Raw genomic sequence first — 14,266 nt, forward strand, 5'->3', positions numbered from 1 at the left:
GAGACTGCGATTGAGATTAGGCATTGTGGTGTGCGCCTGTAATCCCAGCTCTTGGGAGGCTGTAAACAGGCGGATCACTACAAGTCCAATCTAGTAGTGAGACCCTGGACACCCTGTAGACCCTTTCCTAAAATGAAAAGAAAAAATAAATAAATAAATAAATTTGCACAAAGGTCCTGAGTTCAATCCCTGGTACCACCAATAAAATAAAATAAATAAATTTGCATAGAATAAAATGCTGGTGATGTTAGTTCCAACTTTTATTTAGAACAAATGTGTGAAAGTTGTGCTGATCCTGCCTGCGGTCCAGATCCTCCGCTTTTCTTAGTAAAATGTGGAGACAGGCCTTGCACCTGCGCATTGGTTGTAGGGAAGCACTTTGTGACCAAGGGGAGCTGTGGTGACCTTTATATTGTTCCTGCTTGCTATGCCGCCCCACAGGTGAAAGGCCGAGCAGTGAAGATCAGACCAAAGACAAAGGACTGGCTGAAAGGTTTACGAGAGGAGCTCATTCGAAAACGGGACAGCATGGCACCTGTGTCCCCCACTGCCAATTCCTGTTTGCTGGAGGAAAACTTTGATTTCACGAGTTTGGACTATGAGTCAGAAGGTTAGTGACCTGCAGGAGTAGCAGGAAGCAGCTAGCTGGCAGTAGCAGATGACTGTGAACACCTCTCCTAAAACCCTACCTTGCAGAGGTGCAAGGACATTTGGAGCACCAGTGTCACATCCTGGAGCTTCAGGGCACATGTGTGGGATGGTGCAGGAAATGGTAAAGGAACTGGGAGGCTTCCAGCCCTACATTAACAGTGGCTTTGAGGCTGTTGGGTATGTGGGGGTAAGTGGGGGGAGCTGGGCCTGGGGACCTGCCTGAAGGGCTGGGCTACTGAACTGGAATTGTTTTTGCCCTCACCATGATGCGTTCCTGCCCCAGGGGATGTTCTGGAAGATGATGAAGACTATCTAGTGGAAGAGCTTGGGCAGCCTGTGGCCTCAGACAGTGAACTGGGGGGAGACGACCCTCCTGATGCCCTCAGCTTCACAGCAGTGACACTTGCCAGCAAGTCACCTGCCCTGACCAAAAAGAAACAGCATCCGACATACAAAGGTAGCGAGGCCTTTTCTCACCAGGGTTGGGACAGGGTGTCCTTCCATCTGTCATGGGCATTCAGGTCCCGAAGAGGCCCCGCTGGGAAGGCACAGAATGTAGAGCCAGACTCTAGGCAAGATTCCAGTACCATGTGCTGATTGCCACTGGATCTTTCCTTCTTTTTTCACACCTTGTACCATCCTAGAGCACTGCATCCCTCTTTCCTATGTATATTCAGATGGCCACAGTATCGACTAATTTTACGTTTGTGATTTTTCCCTGAAACTTTTCTAATTCAATTCCTTAAGAGATATTCAATATCTATATCTGAATGCATTGTTTCATTTACATAATGCTATATTTTATGCGGTCGTATTGTTCAGTGGCATCCACTATATCCTGTTAGCCTTAAAAGGAACTAAAATGTCATGTGGCATGAACTGAATAACCCTGGTATTCTTTTGAGTAAGCTTCAAAATCAAACAGCGTTACATAGCTGGGAACTAAAGTAGTTCACATTTCAGCCTTCAACTAAATCGATGCTGTTCTAACCTAAAACACCTCCTGCTGTCCATCACTGTGGACGCATCCAGCAGGTGCAAGGGCTCAGCGTGTCCCTTCAGCTGGCACTAGGACAGAGGACAGAGCTGAAAGTCCCTTCAGTTTTTCACATGGAGAATGCCTTGCTGGGAGAGGTACACAGACCTCCACACCCGTTGGGCCACAGCCATCTCCAAGCCAACCTGCTGCAGCTTATCTGTCTGCAACCATCTAGAGCCTCCAGACTTACCTATTGCCAATCCCTACCTTAAGGCATTGGGTTGGGCAGGGGTGGGATGGGCCACTTGCATCAGGCATTTCATGAAGCTCCCTGGGTGGGTGCGACACATAGCTGGGTTTGCAGGTGCTTCCTGGGGCAAGAGCAGCAGCCTCCATGAGAGTGTTGGAGCAGCTCTATGCATTCCCTCACGGGGGCTTCAGCCTGGACATGGAAGTGGCTGATGTCCTGTGCTTTTCAGAGGAGAGGCAGCCCTCTTTGGGGGAGTAGTTGGGGGAGGCATCATCAGACAGCCTCTGGGGACCAGGATGTCCAAGAGTGCAAATGTGTTTTGAAGGAAGAAACTGATAGAGCAACAGGGCACCAGGGCAGGGAGCACCGAGAAGGCATCTTCTCAATGTTGTAAGGGGTTGAGCCATTCCTGCAAGAAGGACTCCCTCTGTCTCCCCCATTCCACCCCTCTCGGGATGTTACATGAGCTTGACCTATTGGCTTTGAGGAACAGGGTGGTTGAGCCAGGATGAAGTGAAAAGGGCTGTCATCAGGTGGGAAAGCAGACCCATAACTGTCCTGGGCTTATAGATTATGAAAGAGAAACAAGCATCTCCAAGTAGCCCTTTTGGCCTCTTAGAAAGGCTTGTGACGCCCAGCAGGGCAGTACATACCAGTAATCCCCCCACCGAGGGGGATTGTGAGTCCAAGGCTAGCCTGGGCTACAGAGTGTGACCTTGTCTCAAGAAGAAAGAAGATGCACAGTGCCATTCACTGGGACACTCTGAGGCTTCTGGTATTTAGGAGCTTGCCATTGTCAGCTGCCAACACAGAGGTCATGTTTTAGAGAAAGGAATTGACCATTTGTCTTCCCATTTCAAGGGAATTTTTAGGGATTGTAGTTTTCTTCTATCTCCTCTGTGGAAGTCTGGTTGATAACACCAGTAGGAAACAGGCCTTGTGCACCGTTCCCTCAGTGTTCCAGTCGGCCATCAGGTGCCCCCACCCAAGCAGGAAGGGGTGCTGTCCCCAGCCTGGCCCTTGGGACAGCAGTCTGCCCACTGCGCTTGGCTTACATGCACAAGTGCAGGTCTGACCCCCGTGATTGGAAAAGAGGATCTTACACCTGCCATGTCCTCCAGACGACGCGGACCTGGTGGAGTTAAAGCAGGAGCTGGAAGCCGTGGGGGATTTCCGCCACCGTTCTCCGAGCAGGTCTCTATCGGTCCCCAATAGGCCACGTCCACCTCACCCACCACAGAGGCCGCCCCCTCCAAGTAAGACTCTGCTCGCTTGCACCTTTGCCACAAAGCCTGCTGGGAATAACTGCACAGCTCCTGCTACTGAACGAGGGATGCTAAACAGGCCTCTTCCACCCCAGAGCTCCCGCCATGTGCTTTTCCTCGCTGTGCGCTCCTCTGTCTCCTATCCATGACGTGTTTGATACCAGAAGTGGCTGGGTTTCCCTTGCAGCTCAAACGAGTCCTCACACAGCTCTGTTTTGCCTGCAACAGCTGCCAGCAGCTGCTCCACACAGGATTTCTCTTCCTTCTTTGACTGCACCCAGCCCTTTCCCTGCTGCTTAGGAGTCTGGTCAGCCCAGGCCCCCACATGCATGTCTCTAACCCAGTCACAGTGCACAGCCGCGTCTCTTTCACATCCTCGCCCTCAGAACGAGTCCTGTCCTACCCTAACTTGGGTCTCATAGCACACTGGTTTGCTTTTGGTGCCTCAGAGGATGTTTATCATGTCAAACTTGCCTTATTAACCAGAAAGTAAAGTTGCAACACACTTTCCATCAGTTTGTTTCACTATTCCAGTTTACTTCTCCCCCAAGCAGCGCTACAAGCAGACTGCATCAGCTTTTCTATGCTGTGACTTTCTGAATGGAGTTTACTGTGCATAACATCCCAGTGATAATCTACAGCAGGCCAAGAAGCACATAACTTTTAAAGCATACTTTCCCTTTTTTGAACTTATACTCAGAAAATAAAACAAAATATAATGTTAAAAATAAACATAAAATTTAGCTGGGCATGGTGGTACACGCCTATAATCTCAGCTACTTTGAAGGCTGCAGGAAGAGGATCATAAGTTCAAATCAGCATGAGAAAGTAAGACCCTTTTGCAAAACAAAAACTTTTTAAAAGATTTGAAGAACTAGCTCTGTGATAGAACTCTTGCCTAATACTACAGTTAAACACCTGTATTCAATCCCTAGTACTATAAAAATTTTAAAAATAAAAATTTTTTAGATATATGCATTTATAAAAATTCATAGATAGGCACAATTAAAATGTATGTATTTTACTGTACAAGTATGTAAATTGGTTTCAGTTTTTATCTTAGATTAGCACATGAGTATAGTATGTGACACATCCCTAGCAGGAAGTTGGTTCCTATACATAATGCATCCCTGTCCCCTCCCCCATCCCTCCCTTCACCCCCTTTCATTCCTCAGTTCTTCCGGCCATACTTGCAGGAATGTGGAGTTAGTTCCTGTACGTAATACATTCACTTTCTTTTTTTTTTTTTTTTTTTTTTGGCAGAACCAGGGATTGAACTCAGACCCTTGCGCTTGCCAGGGAAGTGCTTATTCCACTGAACCATCTCCCCAGCCCCTAACATTCACTTTCATTCTATCATCTTTTCTCCACACCCCCAGCTCTTGAAACCTTTCCAAACTGAGAACCATCAGGGCCAGGGAGATAGCTCAGTTTGCCTGGCAAGTGCAAGATCCTGAGTTCAATCCCCAATACCACAAAAAACAACAAAAACAAAAAAACCCTGAGAACCATCTATCTCCCTACTTCCTACCATCTGTTTTTCATTTTTCTCTTTTAAAATAAAATTTATGTCACAGGTGAAGACTTTTATAGAGAACTATAAAGAAAAACCAATTTGTTTTTGTTTGGTTTTTTTTTGCAGAACCAGGGATTGAACTCAGGCCCTTGGGCTTGCTAGGGAAGCACTTATTCCACTGAGCCATCTCCCCAGCCCCAAGAAAAACCAATTTTAATGTTTACTTGACTACCTCCAGACAAAGTTGTTAACTAAAGACTTCCCGCCTTTATCCAGTTGCATATGTCTGTAACTAGTGCATATGTCTATAACTAACAGTAGTGTTTTAGAAAGTGTTTCAAACCACTTAAAAATCAATTAACTTTAGATCACATTAGAATCCACAGGGTGTTAGATTTAAATTTTCCCTCAATTCATGCTTCTCTGGAGGATACATTAGTGGGCCCTGCCACTAGAGAATCAAGAGAAACTTGGGGGGCAGGGCATGGTAATTGGGGGAGTCAGGGCCTCACGCATGCTGGCCATATACCTGATCTCTGAGTTGCAGTCCCAGGAGAACCTTCAGTGTCCTCACAGGGCCCACACCATGGGCACTGCAGCCCCAGCCCAGCTGCGTGTCTTCACAGCCACTTCTGCTGCATCTTGCAGCTGGCAGGCCAGCTGTAACATTGCTGTGGCTGAGATTCTGCCCTCATTGGGTTTTTACAGCTGGTTTGATGGTGAAGAAGTCAGCTTCGGATGCATCCATCTCCTCAGGCACCCATGGGCAGTATTCAATTTTGCAGACGGCAAAACCTCTGCCGGGAGCACCTCAACAGCCGGTGAGTCTCTGGGTGCAGTGCCAACGAAGTGTCCACATTTCCCAGCCAAAGAGCCCAAGCTAGAGGCCACGAGGGAGCCCTTGTTCTCAGGTAGCAGATCCTCTCTGGATTGTGCTTCTTACAGACCCTGTCTCCCTAGCCCCTGCGCTGATTAGCAGCCCCTCCATAGGTCGGGAAGTGGTTCTAGAGAAAGTTGGCTTGGATGAATGATTCCAAGGAGCCTTAGGGCAGGAATGCTGCTTCCGGGAGCCTCTGTTCCTTTCCTTCGAAGTCTGGCTTTTGCCATTCATCTACAGAAGTTTCATTGGTAGAATGGAGAATGGAAGATATTCAGATCAGTCAGTAAATTGATGGTCATGTTTAGCTAGAGAATAAACTAAAGCGAGGCCTCCTGGACCCAAAGAATGTGGTGGAGGAGCCCAGATAGAGGTCAGCAGAGGCAGGCTAGAGATATGGGGCTCAGGGAGGAGGTGGGGGACAGGAGAGCCTGGTGCTGCCAGGACACCATACACACACTGGAGGGCCGGGCCAGGCAGGTGAAGGGGTCAACTGCATGCGACTCATCTACAGTGATGAAGGTGACTCCTCAGAGACACCTGAGACACAGGGTGAGAAGGTAGGAAATGCACTTTTAAGGAAGATGTATTTTGACAGTATTTCAGTATTCAACAAAGCCATGAAAGGCGTAGCTGATTCCACAGTCTTGCTTTTATGTGGTTATTGAAATTAAGATAGAAGATAGATTTGCCCACATTGCAAAAACCTATTTTCCCCTTGTTTGGGAGTCATGGGTAATCACTGCATACCTCTTAGAATGAGAGTGCCCCAGAGAGGAGGAAGTTAAGAGATAGATGTGTATTAGACTCTGTGTGTTTTTGTCACCCTTTGATGGCACTCTGCACCCTGCACTCTGCACCCTGTGCTCACATACCAACCACCCCTGCCCATGCAGACCAACAGGCGGCAAAAGTACCAGGACGGCTGTCTTCCTGCCTGTGTTAAAACCTTTCTCTTCCAACTTCTGTCCTCAAGCCCAAAGCTAGAACTGGAATAAGCAAACCTTACAACGTCAAGCAGATCAAAACCACCAATGCTCAGGAGGCAGAAGCAGCAATCCGCTGTCTCCTGGAGGCCAGAGGAGGTAGGTGGGCTTTGGGGTTGTCCTGTCTGGCTGGGGAGGAAGGCTGAGTCCTTTTCATCCCCCCACTGAAAGGGGCCTAGAAAGCTGTGCAACCTGCTTCAATGAGTGTACAAAAATAATCCTAGGATTATTAAGCAGCACTTAAGGAAAAAGTGAACAAGCTAATGTTTTATTTTTTATTTTTTTTTTAAATTTTATTCATTTATTTGTGTGTGTGTGTGTGTGTGTGTGTGTGTGTGGCCAGCTCAGCCCACTAGGGGGCAGGGCTGGCTGGCATGTGGTGCTGGGGGATTGAACCGCGGTCCCTGTGCTCTGCCAAGCTTGTTCTAAGTAGGTGCTTTAGACCACTGAGCCATCTCACCAGCCCTAAGCTAATGTTTTAAAAGCTTAAAGCAGGCACTAACACATTCTGCTGGCTCCATTTAGAAGAGGCATTGGGTTGTGGGTCCTTATTTCAGACACAAATCTTACAAATCTTCATTGTAAATCCTGGGCAAGTTATGTGAATTCTGTCTTCTCAGACCAGGACTGCCTCTCTGACTCACTGCCTGTTAATTTTTTTTTGCTGTTACTTCATTTAACCCATGTTACGCTGTTTTGCCTTAGAATCTCCTCCATTCCTCCATAATCATTTTCAGCTAACATTGGTTGGGCTTTGCTCCAGTATCTATTTTGTTAAAAAAAAAAAAAAAAGTGAGATTATGCCCTTTGAAAAGGCATATGCTAGTAAGGCGTGGTGGTGCACGCCTATAATCTCAGCACTTGGGAGGCTGAAGCAGGAGGATCATGGTGAGTTGGAGTCCAGTCTCATCTACAAAGTGAGTCCAAGACCAGTCTGAATTACATAGGGAAACCTTGTCTTAAGAGAGCAAAATAAAAGATATATGCAATTACAACCACCTAATATGCTCTTTGCCAGCCCTAACCTATTTGGAATTGTCAAGTAACATTTAAGGAAAGTGTGAGTTAGAAGACTGAGAAACACTATTGTAGGATTATACACTTACAGGGGTTTTTTTTGTAATTAAAAAAAACTGTGGATGCAACAATCCACTGTCCAACTGATACATAGATGAAAAAAATATGGTGTACCTATACTATGGAATATTATGCAGCCATAAAAAGAAAGTATTGATACATGTGACCTCATGGATGAACCTTTGAAAATGTTGTACTAAAATACAAAAGGCCACACACTTTATGATCCTCTTTGTATATGTCAAGTCTCGACACACCCATTGAATCAGAAACCTGTGAGAGTGCAGGCTAAAAAAGGGAGAGAATGGGGCACAACTGATATAAATGTGGGGCTTACTTTTAACATAAGTGTGCTAGTAATTGGATACTGCAATTTTGCAAATACAGTGTATTAAAAGCCACTGACTGCTGTGTCGGCTCCGTGCCTGGGGTATGCTGAGACGGTAATTGAGACTGGGCGTGGTAGCACCCCACCTGTAATCCCAGCTCTTGGGAGGCTGTAAACAGGTAGATCACTGTGAGTCCAATCTAGTAGTGAGACCCTGAACACCCTGTAGATCCTTCCCTAAAAAAATGCAAAAAATAAAATAAAAATAAAAATAAAGCCACTTAGTGGCACATTTATTTATTTATTTATTTATTTATTTTTTTTTTTTTTAGCAGAGGAATTGATATTCTTTTATTTAGATTTGTCATGTTGTGACTTATTGCATTTTATTTTATTTTTTTCAAAGTTTTATTGACAAACAGATAGCAATGAGACAGTTTCAAATCAAATCGGAAGGACAGTTTCAACAAATAATACACTGCATATATTCTTCTTAGTGGTTAATTGCTGTACAAGATGCGGACTTGTGATCCTATTTACAAACACCATTAGAACAAATCATTCTATTCATTAAGAGAATGCAACTATAATCACTTCTCGGCCTTTTGGCTAAGATCAAGTGAGAATGCAACTATATATCTATCCCAACCTCTTTGAATACACAGATACAAAATGGACATTCATCGGTATACCCCATTTTTTCTAAGTTCCGTTATTGAATATTATAGGTGTGTAAACTCAGCAAAATATTCTAAAAGAGTCCAGTAGCCTATAATAGCATTAGGTGAGTGGCACATTTAAAGGGGGTGAATTTTATGGTGTGTGGCTCATATTTCAATAAAGCTTAATTTTTAAAAGACTTTGGAGATGGAGATGTTAGTAATGGTTTAAAAGTTTGAAACCACAATCCCAGTTTAACCTTCTCTTGATCTTGGCCCCTGCATGCATTCTATCAATGCACTGTTTCTCCCCTGAGAAATGTAGCTATGCAGGCAGCTTTGCATAGGCATTGTGTGCATCTCAGTGATCTTTCATCAGGACCGTTCATAGAGCCAAGGTCCTCTATAGAGAAAATAAACTGGAAAAGTGGGAGTTTGACCTAACTGGTTAGTCCAGATTATCCTTAAGGATTTTTGTTTTAAGAAAAAAAAAAAAAAAAACAACCAAACAAACAAACAAACAAAAAAAAACACAAGATTACATTGAATCAGTAAGATATACTCGTCCAAACATTAAATCATGCAGTGGGCTGTCTCTCATCCTCACACTGAGTCACAGGATTTTATGTTCCAGGCACCCCAGAAGAAGCTGCAAATACCATGGCCCTGAGGGACCAAGGGTCCTCTAAACCAGAGTCCTCCCTGGGACCCCCACTCCTGCCCTGTCGGCCTGCGCCCAGGGTTCCTGCCATCAAGAAGCCAACTTTAAGAAGGACAGGAAAGGTAAGAAGCCAGTGCCCCGAGCATCTGACTCTAAAGTTACTCCAACGGCTCTTTAGTTTAAATGACATCTTATGGATAAAAACCTAGTTGAATTTGGTTTCTCTGCCCATGTTCCTGAGACCCAGGCCCAGCCACATCTCTGAGGAAAACAGTTCCTCCAATAGCCACTTTGTCCCTGGCCTCCCTGCTGCATCTTGGTCCTAGCTGAGCAGGAGCAACAAACTGATCCTTACAGGTTCACTGTGACCAGGGCAGCTTGGAGGGGCTGTGCTTCCTCACTGGCAGATGGGCTGTCCAGAGTGGTCCAGAGCAGCTCTTCCCGTGGGGTGTGTGTGGTGCGTGCATGGTTTTACATGTGCAGGAAGATAACCACCGCCTGGGTTGGCAGGTTTGCCCACTGTCCTGCAATTGCCAACTGTGGAGGCCCCATAGCTCTCCTTGCCACTTTTCTTGCAGATTGTTTTTTGCTCTCGCACTCAAGCTGCTCAGCCTTGCTTACTGCTTCAAAGACATGAGTTTGTAAGGACAGTAGCTGCCCAAAGACTGGCACCTATAGACACATCCGGATCTTCCGTTTGATCTCAGTTCTAGGAATGGGACACTCGGTAATCCTTGCCTGGGCATTGCAGAATGCCTGCCGCCTTTCTGCCTGTGGACGGTGTGAGGTTGCTCTGGTGTGTCCCTGCTCATGGGCTTGCTGTTTGTTTTCTGGATGGCACCTGTCCCACACTGGCTCACTGCCAGCAGTCCATTTTCCATGGCTTCATGAAAAATGGACCTCCTTTGTCCTCTTTCTTGCACTTGCTTTGTCTTTGCTTTGAAACATGGAGAACAGACAGAAATGGATTCATTTTCCCCAACCTGCTGCAAGTTGTTAGGGCAAGGGCTGGTGAAGAATAGAATATGTTTTTCATTCATTTCTTAGTGAATCAAAGAGAATACTGGAATACTACTACGGATAGGCACTTGCATACAAAAGCTTCATTTCTCATTGTGTGGTTTTCTTTGGGATTTTTTGAATTAAAACCAAGGAAGTAAAGCCCCTGTGTAAAGTTCTCCATTCTTCTGTATTTCTGTATAAAAGATTCAAGGTCAAAGTATAGCCATTAGTCCTTCAGTTTGCTTCATGCTATGACATAAGTTACTTCACCCTAGCATGGTACAAACTAGGAATTATTTGCCAAGCCCACCACTCCAAAAATGTTTCCAGACAGGTTTGTTTTGAATATAGGAAGGAGGCAGTACCATCCCCTAAGATGCCAGGCACAGCTTTGCCTCAGGTTACTTACAAAGGCCCCACTCATCTTTCATTGGTTGGGCTTGCTGATCTGCCGAGTCAGTGCGTGTGTGTGCTCTGTGCTTTCTCCTTCCCGATCACATTTCCAACCCCCAGACATTCTCCATGCCCAAATGGGTGGAACGTCCACCCTGTCTCATTCATCTCTGGTCCCTGCCGACCACTGAATGTCTTTGTGTCTTGGCATCCCAAGCGTTGCCTCTGCACTTATCCTCTCTTACCTTTCTCAGCCACTGTCACCAGAAGAACAGTTTGAGCAGCATCCTGTCCATTTTACCATTGGACCTCCAGAGACAAGCCTTGAAACAGCCCCTGCAGTGACAGCCTCTGTAGTCCCTCCTGTTCCCAAGCCGAGAACATTTCAGCCCAGGAAAGGGGTGGAGAGGAGGCCCAGCAGCGGAAAGCCAGGACCAAATGAAGCCCCTCCTGTGGCAGGAGCCACTGGTCTGCCCTCTTCAGAGGTCCCATCTCTGGTGCCCAAGGTGCCTCCAAGAAGGAAGAAATCTGCGCCAGCGGCTTTCCACCTACAGATCCTACAGAGCAACAGCCAGCTTCTTCAGGACCTGCCAGGCAGCAGGAGTGCTGAGGGCAGCTCTTCATCTGGACCCCAGCCAGATACCAGTGCTGTCTTCCCACATGTGGATTTTCTAGGCACTTCATCTGCCACAGGCCCTGAAACTAATGGCTCCAGGGTCACGAAGCCAGAGGCAGACTCTCTTCTTGGTGATTGTCAGGACCCTTTCTGGAGCCTTCTCCACCACCCTAAACTCCTGAATAATGCCTGGCTTTCCAAGCCCTCTGACCCTTTGGATCCCTCAGCCAGAAGCTCTGAGAGGGCACAGACAGACCTAGCACAGCTCAGCACTTCCACTGACAAGGGACAGCTGCTCCCAGACCATGGGGGTACAACCTTTGGCCACTGGGTGTCCATCAGTGATAAAGACAAGAGAACAACAATGCAGGTGTTTGACCCACTGGCAAAAACATGACCAATGGACTTTGAAGTTTCCCTTGTAGAATTCTTCCGTTATAGACTTGACTTGACGGGGTCAAAAGAGACATTTATTTAAAGAAAGGCACACTGAAAATCCATTTGTGCATCCTTTAAAAAATAACATTGTGTCTATTCTTCAATAAGATTATTATTCTGCCATCAAATGTTTTCTTTAAGACTTGTGTATTTTAAGTTTACTCTCAGGGGAGTAGGCTCCTCCTGTTAGATTCAGTGTATGGACTCTAAGGAAGGAAATTCAGCTGATAAGGCCCAAGTTCTCTCCTTTATGGTGACTCTTAAACAGTCATTCAGTTTATGTGTGTACGTGGTGAAGTTTTGTTTGTTTTTAATTTTCTTTGTGCTTCACAGATTTGGAATAGCTCATTGGTGAACCACCAAAAGGTTATGCCTAAAGGATGATAGCATTATGAGCTGTTACGGGTCTACTTTAAACCACGTTCAGTTTTGTTTGTTTGTTTTGGTTTTGGTTTTGGTTTTTTGAGACAAGGTCTCACTATGTAGTTCAGGCTGGCCTTGAACTCCCTATGTAGCCCAAGCTGGCCTTGAACTCGCAGCGATTCTTACTCCTCAGCCTCCTGAGAGCTGTGATTACAGGCATGTGCCACCATGCCCAGCTAAACCAGGTTTAAAATGTCTGTTAGAAGCTGAAACTAGGTCAACCAAATGACCAGACCCTCAATTTCCTTGAGCCATTGTGTTTTTTTATGTAGTCAGCTTTTCATCTCTTCGGGCTCTGCTTTCACAGATTCCACCAACTGCTAATCAAAAATAAAACTGCTGCATCGGTACTGAACCTGTACAGACTTCTTGTCATTATTCTCTAGATATTATAGCATAACAACTATTTGCACCACATTTGTACTATATGTATTAGGTATTGAAAGTCATCTAAAGATGATTTAAAATGTATACGAAGAGATACCTAGGTTATATGCAAATAGGACAGTTTTATATGTGGCTGGAACACCTAGAGTTTGGTATCTAAGGGGACCCTAGAGTTAATCCCCTGCGGATACTGAGGGCTGACACACTAGTGTGAACCTGGATTGTGTGTGAATGCTGTGGGGGCTGGGGTCGTACACTATTTAGGTTCTAGAGCATATACTTCAGCTTCCATGCAATTTAAACACACTGAAGACTTTGGTACTAGGTCTCAGACACTTCATGCTTTATGAATTGCTGCAGTCTTGAGTTACAGCTGCGCTGCTTCACCCAGTTTATATGCACCATCTCATCCTTATTAAATGAAACCTTGTAGACTTCCCCTTAGATATTCCACAAAGATACAGACACATAATATTTTCATTGTTATCATCTGAGGTATTTGTTTTACCCTATCTACCCGGCCATGGCTTCTGGAAGAAATGTACTACATGGCCCTGAATGTGAGGACCCCTGGGCAGAATGTCTGAGCTTGCTTACCTATATGTTTCTTGGGTTGGGTTTTTGTTGCTGTTGTTTTTTTAACCTATGCATTTTTCCTTCTTGTTTCCATCACCACATCTCACCTGTTCAAGGAATTGAAAAAGGTATCACCATACTACTCTGCACTGGAAAAACATGATAAGGCCTAGAATCAATTTGGTATAGAGATAATATTTTGGCTAATAAGTTCACTGGCAAATCTTGTACTGCCTGCCCTATTCTGGAGTCCTTCACAGACTTAGGAGGACTTTCGTCCAAAATGCTAACCACTGTTATGGCCACAGTCATCTTGCCTGGGATATACCACTCTTTGTCACCAGGCAAACCTCTGGGGTTTCAGAATTCATTTTCACTGTCATTATCAGGATATATGACAAGGTACCTCACTCTGGTACTCAAAAACAACTTCATATATCTCATTAAATATGAAACTTGATTAAAGAAAAAGGAATTAATGTCTCACTGAGGTAAGATGCATTATTGACCAGTTACAAATGATTTAGTGCTCAGTACCTTTTATGGCACTTAATGTACTTTAAAGGATTATGTTATTCACCTCTTTTGTTTGTTACAGAGACTAAAAGTCATATGAAGAGTTGAGAGGGCCAAGATGGGTTGCTTGGAGAAGTAAAATGATTGGACAAGATGGATGTCTCAACAGGTGCAATCAGGAAAGAAATGAAGACTTTCTCATTCAAATGATTTTTCTTCTATCCCCCCTCCCTACATTAAAAGAAGATAAATCTGAAGGCAAATATATGTAACAACTAATCAGAAAGCAGCAGTAAGTCCCTGCCATATAAGTTGTTTCCAATGCTGGGAATAGGCCTCATTTATAAGTTCCTTTGTTTTAGACAGCAAGAAGAAAATATGGTACAGAGAACAGGATTCCATCATGCTAGGCTTCCATATACAAGTGGTTCTTGAGTACCTATCAGGAAATATGAACACATAGAATGGTACTGACCTGGGGAGGTGGGTCACAAAATATTACAATGCCTTCAACAAGTATTTCCTGGCCTAGTGGTACGCTTCTGTAATCCTAGCACTCAGGAAGCTAAGGCAGGAGGATTGCTTGAAAGTTAAAGACCAGGAGTGTGTGGAGAGCTTCCTGCTACCCTGCACCGGCGGGACCAGTCCCAGCCCAGGCGCAGCGTG

At 45.2% G+C, this 14,266-nt stretch overlaps 1 protein-coding gene across 8 annotated transcripts in view; it reads left to right on the top strand.

Moving 5' to 3' along the window:
- Positions 1-14,194, top strand: part of Synj2 (synaptojanin 2) — a 110,795-nt gene extending 96,601 nt beyond the window's left edge. For 3 of the 8 annotated variants that reach the window (XM_023712179.1, XM_023712178.1, XM_004628506.2), the window contains exons 21-27: positions 442-610; positions 935-1,108; positions 3,002-3,136; positions 5,370-5,482; positions 6,515-6,623; positions 9,223-9,371; positions 10,899-12,195. In XM_023712179.1, coding sequence (XP_023567947.1) covers positions 442-610; positions 935-1,108; positions 3,002-3,136; positions 5,370-5,482; positions 6,515-6,623; positions 9,223-9,371; positions 10,899-11,657 — 1,608 coding nt within the window. In that variant the 3' untranslated portion in view covers positions 11,658-12,195. Of the gene's footprint in view, positions 1-441; positions 611-934; positions 1,109-3,001; positions 3,137-5,369; positions 5,483-6,514; positions 6,624-9,222; positions 9,372-9,827; positions 9,966-10,898; positions 12,196-13,682 lie in introns of those variants that run through there. The other 5 variants (XM_023712180.1, XM_023712181.1, XM_023712183.1 and 2 more) reach the window with 3 other exon arrangements.
- The last annotated feature ends 72 nt before the right edge of the window (positions 14,195-14,266 follow it).

The sequence above is a fragment of the Octodon degus genome, unplaced genomic scaffold (genome assembly GCF_000260255.1).
Source record: "Octodon degus isolate 3935 unplaced genomic scaffold, OctDeg1.0 scaffold00024, whole genome shotgun sequence".
NCBI classification, from domain to species: domain Eukaryota; kingdom Metazoa; phylum Chordata; class Mammalia; order Rodentia; family Octodontidae; genus Octodon; species Octodon degus.